This window comes from Rhinolophus sinicus, linkage group LG04 (assembly GCF_036562045.2).
Source record: "Rhinolophus sinicus isolate RSC01 linkage group LG04, ASM3656204v1, whole genome shotgun sequence".
NCBI classification, from domain to species: Eukaryota; Metazoa; Chordata; class Mammalia; order Chiroptera; family Rhinolophidae; genus Rhinolophus; species Rhinolophus sinicus.
The window spans coordinates 104,143,841-104,165,235 of record NC_133754.1 but is presented as its reverse complement, the minus strand read 5'-3'; the positions used below and the strand labels follow the sequence as shown (position 1 = coordinate 104,165,235).

General features: G+C 41.2%; 1 protein-coding gene across 5 annotated transcripts in view; it reads left to right on the top strand.

Annotated features, from left to right (window-relative positions):
• XPO4 (exportin 4) overlaps positions 1-21,395 on the top strand; it is an 84,135-nt gene that overhangs the window by 49,495 nt on the left and 13,245 nt on the right. For all 5 annotated transcript variants that reach the window (XM_074330130.1, XM_019715688.2, XM_074330132.1 and 2 more), the window contains 5 exons: positions 1-175; positions 15,372-15,548; positions 16,170-16,312; positions 16,846-16,991; positions 17,801-17,978. In XM_074330130.1, the coding sequence (XP_074186231.1) occupies positions 1-175; positions 15,372-15,548; positions 16,170-16,312; positions 16,846-16,991; positions 17,801-17,978 (819 nt within the window). The remainder of the gene's footprint in view (positions 176-15,371; positions 15,549-16,169; positions 16,313-16,845; positions 16,992-17,800; positions 17,979-21,395) is intronic.

The following is a 21,395-nucleotide window of genomic DNA, read 5'->3' as shown; positions in this document are numbered from 1 at the left end:
AATTGAAATAGAAGATTCTGAAGCGGTGGGGATCTCCAGCATTATCAGCAACCTGATAACTGTGTTCCCTCGAACCGTCTTAACCGCCATTCCCAGCGAGCTGTTCTCGTCCTTCGTGAACTGCCTCACACACCTTACTTGTTCCTTCGGGCGGAGTGCTGCGCTGGAGGAAGTGGTGAGTGACTGTTCTGAAGCCAGTGGTGTCCGCAGGTCACCGCGGACCTCTGCCTCGGGCTCTCACGCAGGGAGTAACTTTAAGTGAGTGCTAGCAGTGGTTACACTGCGTTTTTGTTTGTGTGAATTACTTGGCAACCTGTGTTGGGAAACATGCCTTTCAAAAATTTGTGGATTAAAATCACTGTAGTAGATTAAATTTATTGGTCTCAAGTTTTTAATTTCGAGATTAGTACCTGAATGTAGGAAATGGAATGAAACATTTATAGTAACAATTATGTTGAAAGCCCATTTTAATGTTGGAAGGGTGCTGCTAACTTTGTGGTGTGGCTGTGATTGTGTGTATGTTTTTTGAGATTTTTTTTACATTTTGGAGTTACCTGGGAATTATGTAAATAAATGTGGTTCAAATAGTCGTAACCATGCTTATTTTGTTTAGACTGTGCTCTTTAATTTTATTGGTGCTGTGGTTTAATAGTATATCTTGGTAGAATTTAATCTACATTAAAGTTAAGACCAATAACAGTACTGAAGATGTTTTGGCAGATTTTCAGTTTCAAATATATATTTTCCAAATTTTATATTTAATTTAGGAAACGTACTGAAAGCCCTTGACAACGCAGCTCTGTTTGTAATAGCTCTGTGAATAACTGCATTAATCACGGGAAGTAATTGGTTATTTTCCTACAAAGTAGTTATTAAATTGTGGAACTAATTTTTCTCTATGAATCAAAATGTGGATCGTTTGCAAAGATTGTAAGGGTAAGAAGGTATCTGTTAGAATCTCCTGCTAAATCTTCACTGAGTTGTGGTGTTGGGAGCGTGGCAGTGTGTGTGTGTGTTGCGTGCCCCTTTGGAGGGCTTCCGAGGGCAGCGAGCTCAGGAGTGGCTGTGTGGGCAGGCACTGGAGTGCGTTCACGAGGACAGGAGTCAGGTGAGGCAGATATGAGTTCAGTGGAAAAAATGTAGGTAGTGGAGGAAGGGAAGCTTAAAAGCATCATATGTGAGAATTGAATTTCTCCGGGGGAAAAATTACGTTCTAAGCATGGAAATACAGGAAATTTTCAGTATTGAAGCTTTATTGAAACCCCTTTGAGATTATCACAAATCCTGACTCAGTCAAGTTTCATGTAACACGGTCTCGTTGTACTTGGTTCCCCTTATGAGTTTGTGTGCTCTCTCTTCTAAGCCGGATGGATTAAATAGCACGTCAGTCTCCTGTTTAGAAACACAGCTACCTTTTGCTTTCTGTTTGTGGGTTAAAGATGTTCCTAAACATTTTACAGAAGAATTGCTGAAAGATGTATAACATTCTTGGTTCGAAGAGTATAAGGTTAGAGTGTATTTATTTTGACCAGGAGACTGACAGCTTGGAAAACACATTTTCTCTCAAGGGCCGACACAGAAATACAGGAATCCAGAAAGCTGGACCCTGTCAGAGAAGCCTTCTTGTCTCGTGAGGAGGCGTGCTCTGGTCATGGCATACGCGAGAGGTTTCACTGAAGAAAAGTTATTTCTTTCCATTAGTGCATTTCTTTTACTTGATCTATTTATGATATTTAAAAAATGTTTTAATAATAATTGGTTACCTGTTGAACAAGGCAGAGGGAAAAGACTTGTGTAAAGCTTTGCATGACTCACAGTTGCCAGTGGGTGAGGTTTGGTGAAATTGAGGGCTGAGAGGGAGCCTCTGCACCATGAGCTGCCATGAGACTGAAGGACACCTTGTCTCCCGCTAGTCATCTCAGCCTCCTGTGGTTTTTACTGGAGCTCGGTGTTCTGGGGGGGTGTGGGGGAGGCCTGGGGCCTGCAGCCAACCAGAGTACACAGACAGATGGAGCCAAACCTGAGTGGACTCTGGGGCCCAGGGCACGCCATCTGTAGTCCCCGAGTCCCCATGATTGTGGTGCTAACACATAATACACAGTTGTTGAACTGAGGTGGAAAAATATATAAAGAAATTATCTTTGAAGTTAAAATCAAAAAGTTGAGGGCTATAAAAAAGGTCAGCGTGGAACAGAATGATGATGAACTTTGGAGGGAGACAGCATAGTCACAAGCCAAGTAACCCCAACTGCCAGGACCTGGGCAGTCACTAACTTCTGGGAGTGTGTTTCCTTGTTGGTGTAGTTAGGAGGGTCATTTCTTCTGATGGATTAACTATGTGAAAGTGCCTGTACGGTGTGCCCAATTAAATGGAGAATAATAATAAGTCTGTATTATGTGCACTGTCTTACCAAGTAAGACCAACTCTTGAGTTTTGTTTTGTGCAAACCAATAATTTTAATACTAGTTTTCTCTATCATTCTAATTTTATGAAACATATTCTGTTTTTTTGTTTGTTTGTTTTTTCACTATTGAAGGAGTTTCTTTTCCCAATAGGAAAACAGATTCAGCATATGCACTTGTTTTATTGTGATACTATTTTTCAGAACTGTATTTAGGAACACATACAGATTGTCCCCCTTTTTAGAAATGCATGTGCTGAGGGTGATTATGTTGCTTTAGCAAGAAAAAAAGGCATCTTGATGGGAAGAGAGCTTCTTGATGCTCATGCGTGTCCATTGAATGTGCCCTGGCTGGGTGGCCTCAGCCTGTGTGTGAAGAGACCCTCACCTTGCAGTGAACTGAAGGTCTGTGTTCAAAAGAGCGGTCCTAGCCTGCAGCCATGTTGTTCTTGGCTGTTAAAATTCCTTGCTATTACTTATTACTTGAGTCTTGCGAAAGCCAATAATTTTTTCATTGCACCCCAGAAATTAGATTCTTGTCTGTCGCCAGACTGAAGAGGTGAGAATGATCATAGAAATGAAAATACTGCCTTAAAAATTAAAGTCCTAACAAAGTAATTGTTCCTATTATTATTTCAAGTATATATAAAATGTTTTTACTATAAACACATGCATTTGAATTGATTCGGTGAAATTTGAAGAGATTAGGACTTGACAGTGCTTCTTGTTTCCTTGTCAGTAGAGAATTTTAAAAGTTCAGCCCGCAGTAGCTTCATCAGACAGAAGCCATGTAACGTATTGAGTTAGTGGAACAGAGCAGCCACTGCTCTGCTTCAACGTGGAAGTGTGTGTGTGCATGGGTGTGCCCCGGTTTGCGTGGGTGTGCAAGGCTGTGTAAGGGAGGTGGCGGCTGATAAGGTTTATAAAGGAAGAACTTGACATTTAGTTTTATAGTACTTTGTAGCCCAGTCTCAAGACCAGCAGGAGAAGATGGTGAAGAAAAAGAAACTCGATGAAGTTGTTAGAATTCATTAATGAGTATAACACGGGAAAATCATTTTGCAATTTGGTGGGTGATGGGTCCATTTCAAGTTGAGCATTCTTAATTCAAAATCTGGTTGCTCGAGCTCCATGGACGGTTACTTTGGAGAGGAGAGGTGGTGAAAAGGAATACATCGAGGCTAGATTACAAACTGAGAAGTGGGAAGCAAAAGTTTGGGGTATTTCAGTGCAAAGATGGAAAGCCCCAGCTGACTTTCTGAAATGGAGATGTCAGTAGAGTGCAGCTTAAGTCCTGAGAGGACGAGCCTGTTTGGGAAGCCACCCAATGCTCCGGTAGCCGGCAAAGAAGAAATGGGTGGCACTAGAGAGCAGATGGTGGTCCAGCCCTGCTGTGGGCCTCATTCCGTCTCCTTGAAAGGTCAGAGCATTAAGTGAAGTGCACGAGTATTCTTACGCCTCACACATAAACATGGACTTCTTTTTCCTGCTAACAGTAGCTTTAGCTTTGGTAGGATATTTGGAAGAAAACTGCAGAATTTGATCTTGCCTACCAGTCGGCTCTGATTTTTCAATCTGCTGTGCCAGTCCTAGCACAGAAGCAGGGCTTATGTTGCCCTGAATTCTGGCATGTGAGACACAGTGTAGTAGAGTCAGAGTAACGCTCACGTACTGTCATAACCCTTGTTCTGTGTGGTATCCTTCATATTGTTTATAAGAACAACCTTAGAAACAAACAGATCTAATGAGCCAGGGGTTCAAAATGAATGTAGGGTGTGAGGTGGGGGAAAGGGATTGCCTTTCCACCCGTGTAAGCAGGGCGCGTCCCTGAGATGTCAGCTCCGTGGGAGTGCCACTGGATTGATTCACTTCCATAAACACTCACTGAACACCCACTGTGTGCGAGGCAAATTCTTCAGTGATAAGAATTTGGAAATTTATATGCATTTCCAAAAGCAGAAAGTACGTTAATCTAGGAGTGTACCATTAACAACTTTCTGTCAATCACACTTGTACTCTCAATGTTCGGTGGAGTAGGTTTTTTGCGTGCTCTATCTATAGGACCTGCCTAACAGCGGCCCTGTGTGTGCACTGCAGCAGTTCTTCGGGGGTACTGTCGGCACAGGTACTCTGAAGGGAAGTAAAAGGAACACGAGAATGAAGTATTTTATATTGTGCCTGACATTCAAGTCTTCTAAATTCTTACTTTTTTAAAAATGGAGAGTTCATAAAGTTTTATCTGTGACATTTCTGTGGTTTTTCTCTATTTATATTTGAGATGATACGGCCCCAGGGTAAGAATCTGAATGATTACTGCAGTGCCAGTGAACACTGAGACAGCTCTTCTGATCTTGTCGCCTTGTCCTGTCTTGTGAATGTTTTGTGCTGAGCAGGACACGTGTTATTCGATCTGTCATTGGGCTTGGGGGTTGTGCTAGTGCCTGTAAATTATCACCTGGCTATGAAATATTTCATTCTTATAAAGTAAAAATGTTATGTAAAATTAACAACTGTGTATAACTATCTAGATTAAGAAATAGTATATTGAAGGGTGGCCAGTTAAGCTCAGTTGGTTAGAGAGTGGTGCTGGTAGCACCAAGGTTGCTGGTTCGATCCCCACATGGGCCACTGTGAGCTGCGCCCTCCTTAAAAAAAAAAAAAAAAGGAAAGAAAAGAAAAGAAATAGTATATTGATAGAACCTATTCTTCCCTTAAATTCACCTGGAGTTTTTTCTCCCCTTCTGTTATTGCAAGCACGGGTTTTTGTCACATTATTAAAGTTATTTTTGCCAAATGGTTTTTTCATCGTTTTTTGCAAATGAATGCTGCGAGTGAACTTTCTACCAGTGTTCTTGGCACTTTTTTCCAGCCGCTATGATGTGTAATTTTTCATCCCCAAATCCTTGGAGGGGCCGTGCAGTATGTCAGCAGCCTCGGCTGGAAACAAGGAATGAACACAGAAGAGGTCTTGGAATTTCTTAATGGTTATTCCTTAGAATAAACTTTTCCAAGCGAGAATTAATCATCCACTCCCATCTCACTGCATTTTTTATGTCCATGAATCATAGGCTTTTTAAAAGTAGCTCATGTAACGTATGTTTATATATGAAGGTAATACTGATGGCCAAAGAAAGAGTTTTCCAACTTCAGGGAAAAGATTTGGAGTTGTCGTGTGGTTACTTGCTGTGTGTAGAAGAAACTGCTGTGGTGGGATCCTATACCAAACACAAGATAGGAACCGAGTGTCGTGGGGAGAGACGGTGGGAGCGAGACTGTGCTGCTGTGCTGCATAAGCTTTGTGTCTGTGCACTGCATACCTGGTGACGTCTACAGAATCTGACGTTAGGTACACACACACACAATATTTTTGAGAGCAGTTTGAGATTCACTTGAGCAAACCTGAGTGAAAACACAGAGTTCCCTTATATCTGCCCCCCCAGCACACATATACAGCCCCCCCACTATGAACTCCCCCTCCAGATGCTACATTTAGTACAATTGGTGAACCAGCATCTATACATCCATATCACCCCGAGTCCATAGGTTACGTTAGGTCCACTCTGGGTGTTGTGCATTCTGTGGGTCTGGACAATGCATAATGACACATGTCGCTGTTATAGTGTCACACAGAGTAGCTCGCTGCCCCGACTGTCCTCTGTGCTCCACCCAGTCATCCCTCCCCCGCCCCCCGCCAACCACAGACCTTTTTTGTGTCTCCATACTTTTGCCTTTTCCAGAAGGTCATAACAGTTGGAATCATACGGTAGTGTTAGATTTTAATTTCTGAAGTTTAATTCAGTGTCAAAAAGAGGATTAGATTTACATAATGCAAGTTTTCTTTCCAAAGCTTTCTTTGGCAGCTTCGTCATGAAATTACCGTAGTTTGCCATGTGTAATGCGCACTTTTTTGCCCAAATTGGTGAGGGAAAAATAAGGGTGCACATTATATACGGGTAGTACTAATTCTGTATCTATATAAATGTTTTCATTCTTCTATTTATGCTTATGAGTTAAAAGTTAACTCTAGAAATCAATAATGATATCCGTATGCAAAGTAATAGCTTGGAATACGACACTCGGTTTTGTTGAATTTGTGACAAACTTGCAACGACTATGAGTTCTTGACCTTCTGTGATGCGTAAATATTGTCAACTTATTACCGGTACATAAAATTCCTTGTACCTTGTGTCTGTTCTTGTGTTTTATAATTGTTACGTAAACTTTCTTGTACCATAATAAGTTAAAAAATAAGTGCTCAAATTCCTTTATAATACATACAAAAAACAAGTACCTAAATATAAACAAATAAAAATTTGAATTAAAAAATTAAATGAGTTTTTTCCCTGAAAGTTTGGGCCAAAAACGTGGGTGCGCATTCTACATGGCAAAATACAGTAACCACTGTTTTCTGGATCCACAGTTAACACAGAGTTGGACTTCTTCCTGTGGCTGATGAGCACATTCATTCCTGCTCCTTCCGAGTTAATTATGGGCAGGCGCTGAGATGTAAGTGTTCTGCTTGCTTCTCACCCTCCAGTGCCCACGCGGAGTAAAGTGGGGTCAAGTAGTCTGACACGCTCTAAGCCCCTCTGCAAAGCCGTGCTGGCAGCAGGCCTGACCGCACTGGGCTTGAGCACATGCTGCCAGCTCGGCCCCTCCGTCATTGCTGTGCACGTGCTCTGGCTGGGCTCCTGGGCCTTGGCCAGAGCAGCCATGGAGCGGGGCCAAGGTTTCATGAAAAAGCACTCGGTCAGGTTTCAGCCCTCCACGATGACCTCGAAAGATCTAGTTGCCAATTGTCATCAACCAAATCTCTCGCACTTTGCCTGATGAGTTACTTGTGTGGGTGTCCAAAAGGAGGCAGAAAGTTCTTGAGGAGTTTTTAGTTCCTATTTTACATCACCATCCAGGGAATGGGGGCTCTTGCAGTCTTCTGGGATCTGCTGTTTCGTTTAATTTCAGGGCTTTCTAAAGGATTGGTGAACGCTCTGTCGATCATAGAAAGGCTACTGAGAGTTTCACTTTTTATTTGAACTTTTCCGTATGTGAATAAGTGAACTCCGACAGCATACGTTATACACTCGTGGGTACTAAAGAACACGAAGGGGGCCCTGATGAACTGTCCTGCAGAGGATGCTTCTCCCAGGTCGCCCCGAGATATGTTGGCAGCCTGTTTATTTTGGCAAAATAGACTGTGAAGACTTAACAAATGACGTCTGCAGAGCATGTGCTTTGTTAAGTATGTAAACCGGCTGCAGATGTTTCTATAGGAAGAAACTTATTCGTCTCCGTACTGCAGTGCTTAGCTCTTAGCATTCAGTAGATGTCTGTTTGTTGAAGGAGTAAAACCACCGTCTGCTGCTGCTGCTAATAACAAATTGAGCAGCATGTTTGATGGTTTTATGATGCCTGTAGTGCATCATATTTGATAGAGATCACCAGCGAAACAGGTGTGCTGTTCTGACACACAGTGAACCCACGACCTGCCACAGCAGTGTCGCCAGTGCTGCCCCCATTGCTCCCAGTCTCCATCCTCATGGCTTTTGCCAAACACGTGGTATAAACATGACATGAGTGTGCTTTCCCAAGCACAGTGGCAATGACCGTCTTCATATATGTAAGTGCAAAATTCCGTGGTTACACTTGTGAAATGCTTGTTGCGTCCAGTGCCCGTTTTCCTTTCAGGTTGTTATTTTCTTACCGATTGGTAGAAATTATATACTCTGTACAATAATTTTTTATTGGTTATTGGTGTTGCAGATCTATTCTCCCAGTTTTGTGGCTCCTCTTTTCACTCTATGATCTCTCTCTCTCTCTCTGTCTCTCTCACTATTAATTTGGAATAATTTTAGATCTACAGAAAAGTTCCAAAGATAGTACAGTTTCCATATACCTTTCCTCTGGTTTCCTCTAATAGCATGTTTCCCCCAAAATAAGACCTAGCCGAACAATCAGCTCTAATGCGTCTTTTGGAGCAAAAATTAATATAAGACCCAGACTATATTATGTTAGATGAGACCCTATACTGTAGTAAAATAAGACCGGGATAGTAAAATAAGACCCGGTCTTACATTATTTTTTGCTCCAAAAATGCATTAGTGCTGATCGTCCGGCTAGGTCTTATTTTCGGGGAAACATGGTACTACCATGTGGTATAACCATGGTATATTTGTCAAACCTAACAAATGAACAGCTTTACATTATAATGAAGTCAACTGCAGGCCTTATTTGGGCTTCACCAGCTTTCCTCCATGTCCTTTTCCAACCCAGGACCCATTCCCGGGTACCATACTGCATTTAGACTTTACAGTATCTTGGCATGGATGTGTTCTTCATCTTAGTTGGACTTACTGTCATTGCTTTTATGATTTACACTATTAGCTCCTTATTTCAGGTACCTAGCCTCCTGTGTTTACTTCTAAATGCTTTCAAAGTTTGCCTTCATGACTTTGCCACCTTAGAATTTAATTTTGAATGTGGTACCAAGATCTAATTTCATTGTTTTCTATGTGGCTAACCGATTTTTCCAGCAATATTCATTCATGCATTCATTTACATCTATAATTCCTTTTTTTCTCAGTTATTTTGAGAAATAATTGACATACATCATTGTGTAAGTTTAAGGCATAAAGCATGATGGTTTGACTTACATACACGAGTATTGTGAAATGATAACCACGGTAGGTTTAATTAACATCCATTATCTCATACAGATACAATCAAAGGGAAAAAAAAATTCTCCTTGTGATGGGAACTCTTAGGATCTACTCTGAACAACTTTCCTACATACCATACAGCAGTGTTAGCTGTAGTCATGTTGTATGATGTGTGTACAGCCCCAGTCCTTATTATCTTAACTGGAAGTTTGTACCTCTGACCACCTTTTGCCTGTTCTCTCACACCCCTTTGCCTCTGGTGACCACGAATTCAAAAGTCTGATCTCTTTCTATGAATTTGATGTTTTGTTGTTGTTGTTTTAGATTTCACATGTAAGTGAGATCATACAGTATTTGTCTTTCTCTGATTTATTTCATGTAACAACGCCTTCAAGGTCTGTCCGTGATATCGCAAATGGTAGAATTTCCTCGTTTTTTATAGCTGAATAGTATCCCATTGTGTGTGTGTGTGTGTGTGTGTACATACCACATCTGCTTTATCCATTCACCCATCGATGGACACTTAGGTGATTTCCATATCTTGGCTGTTGTAAATAATGCTGCAGTGAACATGGGGATGCAGGTATCTTTTCAAGTTGTTTTTGTTTTCTTCAGATAATACCCACAAATGGAATTTCTGGATCATAGGTGGCTCTGTTTTTAATTTTTTGAGGAACCTCCACGCTGTTTTACATTCCCACCAACAGTGCACGAGGGGTCCCTTTTCTCCATGTCCTCACCAACCCTTGTTTGTTGATTTATTGATAACAGCCATTCTGATAGATGTGAGATGATATCTCATTGTGGTTTTGATTTGCATTTCTCTGATGATTAGTGATGTTGAGCATATTTTCATGTACTTGTTGGCCATCTGTTTCCTCTTGGACAAATGTCTATTCAGGTCCTTTGCCCCTTTGCCCACATTTTAATTGGATTACTTTATTTGCTACTGAGTTGTATGAGTTCTTTATATACTTTGGATATTAACCCCTTGTCTGATGTATGGTTTGCACATATTTTGTCCCATTCCATAGGTTGTTGTTTCACTTCGTTGCTGCTTTCTTTCGCTGCCAGCAACATTTATTGAATAGCCCTTCATTTCTCAATGATTTGCAGGACTCTTGCTGTCATATATCTAGTTTTCACATATAAGTGGATCTTTCCTGCACTCTTGATCACTTCCACTGGTCAATAAGTCTATTTCTGCACCTCTATTTTACTTTGTTCTAAAAGGATATCTAGATATGTAATAAGACAAATATCCCCCCCACCCCCCAATTCTTCAGAAGGGTCTTAGATGTATTTGCTTTTTATTCTTCCACATGAGTGTTCTGTTTGTCAATTTGGATTGTGGTTGGGATCATAGGGAAACTTTAGTGAAGAATGGACTCACTACTATACCAACTATATCCATAAATGGGCTATTTCTCTATATTAATTTAGGTCTAATTCATTGTCTTTCAATAAAGGAATAACTTTAGTACTGTACATTTTTGTTGTTATTGTAAATAGTATCTTTTTTAAACATCATTTTTCAGTTTGCTGCTGGCATAGAAAAATGCAGTTGGTGTTGTATGTTGATCTGATATATATTAACCTTTCAAAATTATTGATTGTAATAATTTGACTTTAGAATCTTTTTAATCTTCTGTGGATAATTATATCATCTGCGAATAATGGCAATTTTGTTTCTTTTCAGTGTTGACAATTTTTCTTTTTCTTATTGTACAGTGTTGAATGCTGATTGTGAAATATTTCATTCATACAATGTAAAATTAATTCAAACAGCACAAAAAGTTAAAATTCTCCAAAAATCCCATTACTTGTCACTTTCTTGTCATCTCTTTATTCACACATTAGAGCTATATAATACCTTTTTCCCCCAACTATGGACATTTTATACTTACTGTTTTTTTTGTTTTGTTTTGTTTTGAAAAAGCAAAAAATTAGAAGTAAACCAAATCACTTGTAGTTTTACCTTCTGAAACCTGTTCCTATTAATGTTTCGATGTATTTTTTCCCAGATTTTAAGGCATACCAATTAGACTTAAATAAAAGCAAAACCATTACTTTTTATTTATGTTGTATTTTCTGAAGTCATCAGTTGTTGCTAGAAATCAGTTTTTAATGTAAAAGATTAGGGGAATGGTTCAATAAATTATCTGCACTTTTCAAATAATGCTGCAGCAAACGTTCTTATAGATAAATCACCATATGATTCCTATAAGTAGACATTCATAAGTTAGTTTCATTTTCAATTAGCCCTTCGAATGGTGTTTTATTACATGTAAGGCCACTCTTCATAGCTACTCTTTTGTGAACCAGGCAAGTTTTAGAAGTGTGGCAATGTCCCAGAGAGAAAAAGGAAAGGTAATGAGTGTAGCAGTTGAAACTGTTTAGGAATTATTTTATTTGTTCATAATCCTCTTTGTTTCATACAAGATTTCTGGTGGCTTATAAAAACATTTAAAATGAAATAATTGTTTAAAACTTGGAAAAGAATCAGAATTAAATAAGAGTAGAAAGTTAAAACTAGAGAAAAAGAACAATCTTGGCATGCAAGCTATAAGCTTATCTATATAAAAGACTTTGTAAATTCACATTTGAAGGTCTTGGGGTGGGGTGGGCGATGCAGTTCCTGAAGAAGATCTGGTGCAAAAAGAGGGAGCACACCTGCTCCTCAGGAGTCTTTCCTTAGTAAGTAAAAATAAAACCAAAATAGAATGAAATAGAAAAAAAAAAAAATCTGTTGCAAAGCTTCATGTAGGAGACAGAATGATAGGGAATCCTGAATCCCATGAGGACAGACGCTGCTTGACCAGATTTCATTTGTCTGTTTGTAAGTCTCTTTATTTTAGACTCTTCTGTAAGTCTAAAATACGTTATGGGCCTTAGAGATCTGATTTCTTCTGTATCTTGAAACATTTTGCTATTTCATGACCTCATGAGATATTTCTCATCAAATCCCACCTGTAATAATAATTTTTAGAAAGGCTACAGTAATAAGAAAATGGAGGAATGATGGAATCACCTACAAGGATGACATAATAGTGAAACGCATCTGTACAAATAAAGTAAATAGCTACTATTCACTATTTTTCAGCTTTCATGCACTTTCCAGTATGGCATGATCTTTCAAGAAGCTATACAAGAAGTCTGGAGATACCATCTTTTAAGTCTTTTTCTTTTTTTTTTTTTAAGTTTCATTAGATACTGTTTGGAATTCAGAATTTTTCATTTTCTGCCCATAGTAATAAGAGAAGGAAATTGCCAGAATAAGACATTTCACAGTGAGCCCTTAGCATGTCTTTTGACCTTTCAAGCAAATTTGAAGGTGACTGTAAAGAGACAGCAGCACTCTACGCTTTAATACTGATGGTGAAATTGATAATATAAGTGAAATTGGAGACTGAGTTGTAACTGACGCTATCCTAGATAAATTTTCTCAAACAATACACGAGCAAACATTGTATTGCCAAAGACAAAGAGAAAATATGGCATTCTCATTGCCCAGAGAAACCTCAGCCAATATTTTGTGACAGGTTTGGACCATCATCACATTCTGCTAAAGGATGTTGACAGTGTTCATCTTCTTTGACGTTCGTGCAACAAAGTCTACTTCATGTGGTTTGTAATTGCATGAATACTGAAAGCAGTGTGTATATAGGTGGTTGGAAGGAAATAAATGATGTAGAAATGAAAAACTTGGTTGATGTGCTCGTTTTCATTGTTATTTATAAAGTAAGTGAGCATATTACTGCATTTATGGAGCCAAGAACATGGCTGTCCTTCAATAAAATCACGAGCCGTCGAAGTTTTCAAAGTGTAGTGCATTTGCTGATACATGAGCAGGAAGAGCCGGCGTTAGTGAGTCGGAACCTGCTAGACACCAGTTGTGCAAGTACAGCCAGTCCTCCTCCTTCGCAGATTCCTTATTTGCAAGTCCGCCCCTCACTGAAATCTATTTGTAACCCCATTATCAGCACGCGCGGCACATTGAGTCATTCCCGACAGTTGCCTGCAAAGAGTGACAACAATCTGCCTCTCCCTGCATGCTCATTTCCAGCTGAGGTCCAATAAGCAGACACACTGCCTTCATACTGTACACAGGGGTCCTTTTCCCATCTCCAGGACGACCTTTTCTGCATTTTTGTGAAATGGGATATTCCAAACTTTTGTCACAGAATGCTAGAGTTGTTCTTGTACAGTGACTGACTGGGTGATGTCGCTGTTTGAAATGCCCCCGAGTGTTGGGCTGCGTGCCTGCTGTCTGGTGGTGCTTCTGCCATGGCAGTGATGTCCCCTGGGGAGCAAATGGCGTGAGTGCTGGTGGCCGTAGGTTCCTCGGCGACCAGTCACAAATGTACATTGAACAAGGTGTCTGTGAACAAACACAGGGACCAGACAAGGAACTTAACCCCGCAGTCGTGAATTGGGAACATAAATACCACATGTGACAAGAACTGACTGTTTACAAGATGCCTGTGTCCCAGGCACTTACCTTTAAATAAAGATCATCCGTTTTCAGTGCACAGCAGGCCCTCCAGTGACATGGTTTCCATCAGCGTCAGCGTGGTTTCCTTGCAATTGTTGGTGAGATAGTAAGAATGTAACTTGTTTCTATCAATTCGCCTTGTTTGTAACACTGGTTTATTTAAACCTGGTTTCGCTTAAAATTCCAGAATCTACTAATGACATTATGTGAAGACTTACTGTATATGCTTTCAAGGCCAGGACAATACGGAATAGAAGTTGGGTTTGCTGTCTTTAAATTCTTATTAAAATTACCTAATGAAGTTCCTTTAAGTTTTCCTTCATTCTTAGTAAGTTTTTCACAAAAGGACTTAAAAATATTAAAAAGGTCTTGTAAGGTTTGACCCAGAAAGTGACTATTTGCATGTGTGTTTTGTGGGTTTATAAAAGCTGAAGGAAGGCCTAAGAAAATGAGTCAACTGGAAGCAGTTCACGCAGTTACTTAGGTGTCATGAGCTGTGGCCCGGTTGAATCTGGAACACTTGCCATAGCTTTTCCTGTGCCTTTCTTTTTTGTTCTTGATAAATTGCTAGAATACCAGTTTGACATGGCACTCTGAGGACAGCCCCAGAGTTCTGCATTTGTAGGTGAGAGCTGTCTGTCTGCAAGTTGCAGAGTAGACCTGCACACCTTCCTTGTGCCTGGGTCACTGCCTAGTGACCGAGTGTCAGAAACCGTGGGTTGTGCCACCACCATTGTAAGAGTGAAGACATAATTCAGAGACTCTGCTACTTTGTTTGTAACAAAGTATTTATGAGAGATGCGCTAGTTAAAAACTGATCCTGAAATGTATGTCTATAGCCTTTAGTGTGTTTTCTGTAATTTTTTGTTGGCCTCCCATTCTTCCCCACTGGACTGAGCTCGAAAGTATGAGTGGTACATTATTGTGTTTTTACACTAAGCGTAGTGCTTGACACTAAGCATTCTGAGTTCCATTGAATAGTGTAGTGAATTTGTGGATGAAGAAATTGATACACAGATGAAATGATGTGTCCAGGTTACCAATTAATGGCAGAATTAGGATGTAGATTCTTATTAGAGGGTGAGAAAGTTAAGTGACATGAGGAACACTTTGAGCCCTTAGCATGTCTTTTGACCCCTGTGCGGGGCCCTTCCCTTCAGTAAGCAGAATGCTGGGAAGTGAGGTTTGGACACAGCCTGCACGTGGTGAGACCCGTACTGTCCAGACCTGCGCAACTGGTAGTTTCCTTGCGTCTGTGTTGTTGGCTGGCTCCTGGTGTCCTCCTGGCATCCTCAGACTCCTGCGTAGGCCCTGTTCCAGCTTCTTCAAAACGTGATCAAATGATAAGGAGTGCATTCTTAAATAGTGCTGGTCAGGCTAGTCTATTTTCACCATTCTCTCATGTTTCCAAAGTCATTAAAAGTATACAGTAAGTACACATTTTATTTTCCATTCTAACAGTTCTGTTTTTGACTACAGAAAAAAATGTGAATATTGTTTTTATTTGAAAAATACATGTTCCACAAAGCACTGAACCAGCTAGTCTTCTTAAAAAATGAACATTAATTCCTGTTTGCCTAAGCATTACTTAGATGAAGTTAGAAAGGTTTTAGAAAGTTTAATAAAAAGCCTACCCATTTTTATTACAATGGTTGAATTGATCAGTTAATTTTACAACAAACTCAGCTCGATTATTGAATAACTGGGGACATTTGTTAAAGGAAAAACTTATAAAATGTCTGTGTAGCTGTGTGACTCTTGTTGTCACGCCCATCTTTTTTCTATGTCCATCGCTTTATGAATCTTCCTTTCTCTTAGCTTGATAAAGATGACATGGTGTACATGGAGGCATATGACAAGTTGCTGGAGTCCTGGCTCACTTTGGTCCAAGATGACAAACATTTCCATAAAGGCTTTTTTACCCAGCATGCAGTTCAAGTCTTCAACTCCTACATTCAGTGCCACCTGGCTGCTCCAGACGGCACAAGGAATTTGGTAAGTTTTAAGCCGGATTGTAAGGACGTCTGTCTCATCATAGGCTCTGTCTTGTCTATTTCACCCTGTTGTACATTGTATAATGCTGGAAATTTAGGATGAGCTTCCTGAGAGGATTTGCTGAGAGCATTGGACGGACAGCAGAAGTCGTCCCCTTGTCTATATGCACCCTATTTGTGGGATGTGACTGGTAGTTGCCTCCTTTCTCTTCTGTTTTCAATTACTACCTGTGTCTCCCTAGTCGTCAAGTGATATGAGTGACTTCTTGTGTCCAAGGGTCATGGATCTTAACAATGTCAGCTCTTTTCGGTGACAGAAGTTCAGTTGTCCTCTGTGTGTGTGTGTGTGTGTGTGTGTGTGTGTGTGTGTGTGTGTGTGTTTAACTCGTCTATCGTGTGCTGTGGGGTTATACCCTTCACTTCTTTCTCTTCTGTTTTCCCCTTTTCTGGTGCCTCCAGGGCTATCGGCATAGTTAGACAGGGGGCCTAGATAGCTGCCCTGAAGGTTGGCTCTGTCCAGCTCCTTTCTCATGTGGAGTGCCCGGGTTAGTTCACAATGGAAAGGTGTGGCTGTGGGACAAAAGAGTGTAGCTCCTCACTCTGTCTCTCTCATCCATAACAGACTGCAAATGGTGTGGCCTCTCGTGAGGAAGAAGAAATTAGTGAGCTTCAAGAGGATGATCGAGACCAGTTTTCAGATCAACTAGCCAGTGTAGGGATGCTGGGAAGAATCGCTGCTGAGCACTGCATGCCTCTTCTGACAAGGTACACACCGCCACAGAGACCCATGGAGCAAACACTGTCCACTGTCCCGGGAGAGCACTTAAGTGCTAAAGACTTTAAATACCCCCCCACCCCCCTCACCCAGCACGCTGGAGCAGACGGACAGACACACTCATGGTTGCATTTCTTGGCTTGTACATTGGAGCCCAGGCACTACAACATAGATGGCAGACAGATTATGGAAAACATGGTATGACACATGATTTGACCCGTGTAATAAATACTTGGAATAACCAGTTTTCAGTATATGTGCTGCCGAAGCGAGCACATGGAATAGCCAGTTTTCAAATGCCTGTTGTAAGCTTTGATTATTTATAAAGCACTGTTTTAATTCTGTGTCAAATGATAAATGACGATTCTTGTAGTGCTTTGAGAAGAGTTGTGAACTATAATAAAGACTCGTATTTGTGTGTTCGCTAACATCTTAACTTACGTGGTCTAACACATGGAAGTTATAGATCGTTCTAGTGTTGCTTACTGAACTTTCTGACGCTGTTGCTTTTGTCCTCCTCTAGTTTATTAGAAGAAAGGGTGACAAGGCTCCATGGCCAATTGCAGCGCTATCAGCAGCACCTACTGGCTTCCCCTGGCTCCGGCTCCATTGATAACAAAATGCTTGATGATCTGTACGAAGACATTCACTGGCTTATTTTAGTTACAGGTTGGTTGGTTATTTCTTTTTAAAATGTGATTGCCAGCTGAGCAGTTTAGGCCTTAAAAGAAGATTCATGTATTAAAAACAATAGTCCATACCTAGTATTGGAGGAAATATGGAGTCAGCTGTTGTATGTTACAGCTACAGATGTGTTCTTTTAAAAATAGTGGCTAACATGTAATCAGTGCCTGTTGCATACCAAGTGTTTTATGTGGAGCTCCTGATAGTGCACGGAGCTAGTACTGTTATTAGGTATTATTGTTGTCATTGTTACTGTCCCATCTTATAAATGGAGAGGCTGAGACTTAGTTGTAAGTCACCAGCCCGTGGTGTCCCATAGTAAGGTGGGCTCAGAGGCGCATGTCGGCAGTCTGGTTTTTAGAGTCTTCTTCTGTAGCCGTACTGCCGGTGTTTCTGTACTGTAAATAATCAGGAAAGAAGTACTAAGTTTTGAAAAAGCATTCCCAAATACTGACTTTTCATATAGATAATAATAGAATTCCTACTAACTTTACAGACTATGTTACTGAAAGTTATTAAAAGGTAGTATATGAAAAAGCCTACATGTCAGTATGAATTATAAAGTTGTTGACTAAAACATTTGTCCTTTGTCCTTTCCTGTTTTTTGAGAGTTAATTATCTAAGAAATAGAACGTCTTCTCATCAAACTTGGAATTAATATATTAAATTTGTAATTTACTTTTACATCAACTTATATGATGTATATAAATCAAGTAAGACTGAAAACATTTATAGTGCAATTTGATAACTGTAGATTTGTTAAGTGTTCGTTTTTAATTTTTTTTAAACTGAAGGCTACCTCTTAGCTGATGATACTCAGGGAGAGACTCCGCTAATACCTCCAGAAATAATGGAATATTCCATTAAGCACTCATCTGAAGTTGACATTAATACAACACTTCAAATTTTGGGATCTCCAGGAGAAAAAGCTTCTTCCATCCCAGGGTACAACAGAACAGATTCTGTGATTAGGTAATATGACCTCTATAGCTGTGCTCTTGTAATTTATACTGTTTTATAAATTCTGAGTTGATGGGTAGATGACTTGAGTGATAGGCACGTTGTCAGTCTCATTCGTGAAAGAAGAGAAAACTTGGAGAAGCCTTCACATAAACAAGGACGGCCAGGACCCAGTGTATGTAAGCAGCACCCCTTTGGTGAGCCTGACAGCCATGCCCAGTCCTGAGGGGGACAGACGTCCGGGATTCTGAACACAGTGAGCCTCTGAGGGGACACCCACCCAAAGGACTGTGCTCTGACCCTCTCCCTCGTCCGTCCATCAGCAGGCCGTGCTAAGGTGGGCCGGGCACCCTGAGTGCCAGAAACAGAACATGGGTGGGTCTCAGCAGCCGGACGCATGCGGACAAGCCTGTGGTTCACAAAGCTGAAGCTGTGTGTCAGTGTCTTACTTAAGGAAAACTGTGATCCTGTCTTACACAGTGGAAATATTTACCCTGGTGAATATGTGAAACCGAGAGCCTGTCAGTAAAGTTATGAGACTGTGTGCCTCAAATGCGAGAATGCCCTTGATCTTCCTAATGGCAATGGCTACTTTCTTAATTAATTCTTAATGGGGACGTTAAGGAGAGGTTAACCCCGACTGAACATCCTCCTAAAAGTAAATTTGAAAACAGTACTTTAAATTTCAGTGCTCTAACTTTAGGTTGCAGGCAGAGATGTCAGTAATGAAATACCACTGGTTATTGTCAATTGCAAAATTAGTAACTCAAGCAGGGTGGGTGCTGTCCCTGTCACTCTCTTTATTTTAATGCGAAAATACATGAGTGTCATTTAAACCTGTGCAGTAGAAAATATGATTTTCAAAAAAACGGAACTGTTAAGTTAATAGCAAGGCAATGTTGGGGGATTTATTTCTTTATTGCTGCATTCTCTTGTTTGACATAAAATACCAGTGCTGTTGGAATAGTCTCCTCCCTTCCCTGGGAGACGGTCGCCATTAGATTGAGTGTCTGGAAACCATCGCTCTGCTTTGCTTTGATTCGTGGTGAATGGTTGTTCTGGGTTTTGTCACATGATACTCTCTGTGTCATAGTTCTTGCTGGGCAGTGTCATCAGCAGTGCTTTCCTTGTATTTTCAGTGCGTTTTCAATTTTTGCCAGTCCCAGGTATGACTGCGGGAGCAAAATATTGTGGTATGTGGGAACAGAGACTATGGAAGGCGGAGGTGAACACCCACCAAGAACATTGACCCTTGTTTTTGTTTTGTTTGTTTTAGTCCAAAGAATTAATGTGAAGCTGAATGGGATGTGGGAGAAAAGTTCCTTGTTCGAGCTAAAAGTAGTTCACATTGCAGAAGTGGTGGTTTAACAGATAGCGATTGAGCACGTCCTATGGAGTGGGCTCTGTCCCAGGACTTGTGATATACCAGTCACACAACAGACCCAAATCGCTCCCCTTTGCAGCTCGTTGTAGGAGAGAGATGCTAAATAAGTTCATTATGTAGCATGTTAGGGGACTATGTGTGGGAAGAAGGTGAGCGGGGTGTCAGGAGTGTGACTTTACAGGGTGATCAGGTCTGGTGAGCAAAGGCTGGAGGTGGGCGACAGCCCTGGAGGCCAGGGAATAGCTGTGCCGAGGCTGCTGTGGGTGCAGCAGCGTGAGGCAGGCTGGGTAGGCGGGGGGGATGGCGGGATATGTGCCGGCTCGCTCAGACCTTCGTAGTCTCTGCTCTGAATATGTGGGGTGTGAGCTGGGAAGCTTACTCTGCTGCATTGAGAGAGAAGTATTGGGCAGAGGGGGGAGCAGGGGCTCGATGCAGTCACCCAGAGAAGATGCTGGCCCAGCCGGAGTGATGGCGAGCCTGTGAGAGTTAGGGGAAGCTGGTGCACTGGGCTGAGTGGGGGCTATGAAATGCAAGGTGATCCAGAGTTTCCCATAAAGCCAAGATGGGATGTGGGACCCTGACTGCTGTCTGGGATACAGAATACGTTCACATAGCAGCTGAAGAAACAGAATAGGACCAGGTGTTCATCTTGGGACAGCAACCACTAGCACAGTAGTGTGCGTCGTCGGCTCGTTCTTCAGCCGCCTGAGGTGCCCGGATCAGAAGCGTGGTGAGGGTGCTGGAGAAGCGTCGGGGGTATCTCGGCTGTGGCAGGGCTCCTGGAAGAGATGGCAGGAGGCAGAGGGTGCCTGGACACTGACAGGAGGGTGGGGGAAGGCCTGGGGGGAGCGTCTGATGGGCATGGAGTAGGAGGGGCGCTGTGGAGCTGCTAACCGAAGGGCGAGAAGGGTGAAAGGCTCTGAGACGGGAGGGAACTGGTCAGATTGCTCTGGGAGGGTTACAGTGTCGAGGATGGATTAGAGGATGACAGACAGGTAAGTGAGGGAGCGTCCTCCTTAGTGGCAGAGTGAAGGTGGAAGGGCAGGTGGCTGTGTGGGGGCAGCTCGAGGACACTGCTGCTTGCGAGTGTGGTGACAAGGACAGGGAGGAGTGAACACCGGCTCCCAGGGAGGGAGCCGCAGGTTTACCTGCCTGAGGTGCTTCCACTTTACACAGAAGGCCACAGCTCTCCCTTACGCGGAATCTCCCTGTGGTGGGTTGGCGGGTGTGTAAAACCTGCAGTGTGCCTAATAAGAGGACAGTTCCCAGTAGGGAGTGGGAAGGGACTGAGGAAGGAGAGCCAGGCACTTTGGAAGTCAGGGGGTTTTCAGCCCTTTGCAGTAAATAACACTGCAGAGTGACCTAATCCCGTTGTCAGCTACCAGGTTATTACAGTTTATTTGTGATGGTAGAGCTCTGTGACTTTTGACATATAACTTGGAAGTTCAAATAATTGAGGGACCCTGCTGTTTTAAAAATGCTTTCCACTTAGTTATGTGAGCAAGTTTTCTCGGTGCATATAGTTACCAAAATATGAAAACAGGAGTCAAATTATATTCAGCTGCCTCCTTTTAGCAGTAAGTAATATTCTTCCACAGATACATGAGCTAATTTGGAAAAAATAAAACGTTGCTACATTAATCTCATTCAGAGATGCATAAAATTGTATACTTATGTTTAATTATTTAAATTTCTTATATTTTGGTCAGTTGTACACTAATATGTATTATAATGATAGCTGAATCCAGAAGACATTTAAAAAAGTCTTATGATCATTGGAAATTTTTAAAAATCATATTTCAGTATCTGGACATTTATTTCAGAGAAGTATGTGGTGTGATCAATAAAATGTGTATAAAAATTTATTATGTTAGGATAATATTCTATGGGGGAATGAAATTGAATTAAAAATTTAAGGAAACAATGTAAAATTTCCAACTTGTTTACTTTTCATATGGATGATGGTGGGTATCACAACACTATGCTAATTATATCCCAGTGCATAAATTTAAATGGTGACTGTAACTATTTATTTCAAATTCTGT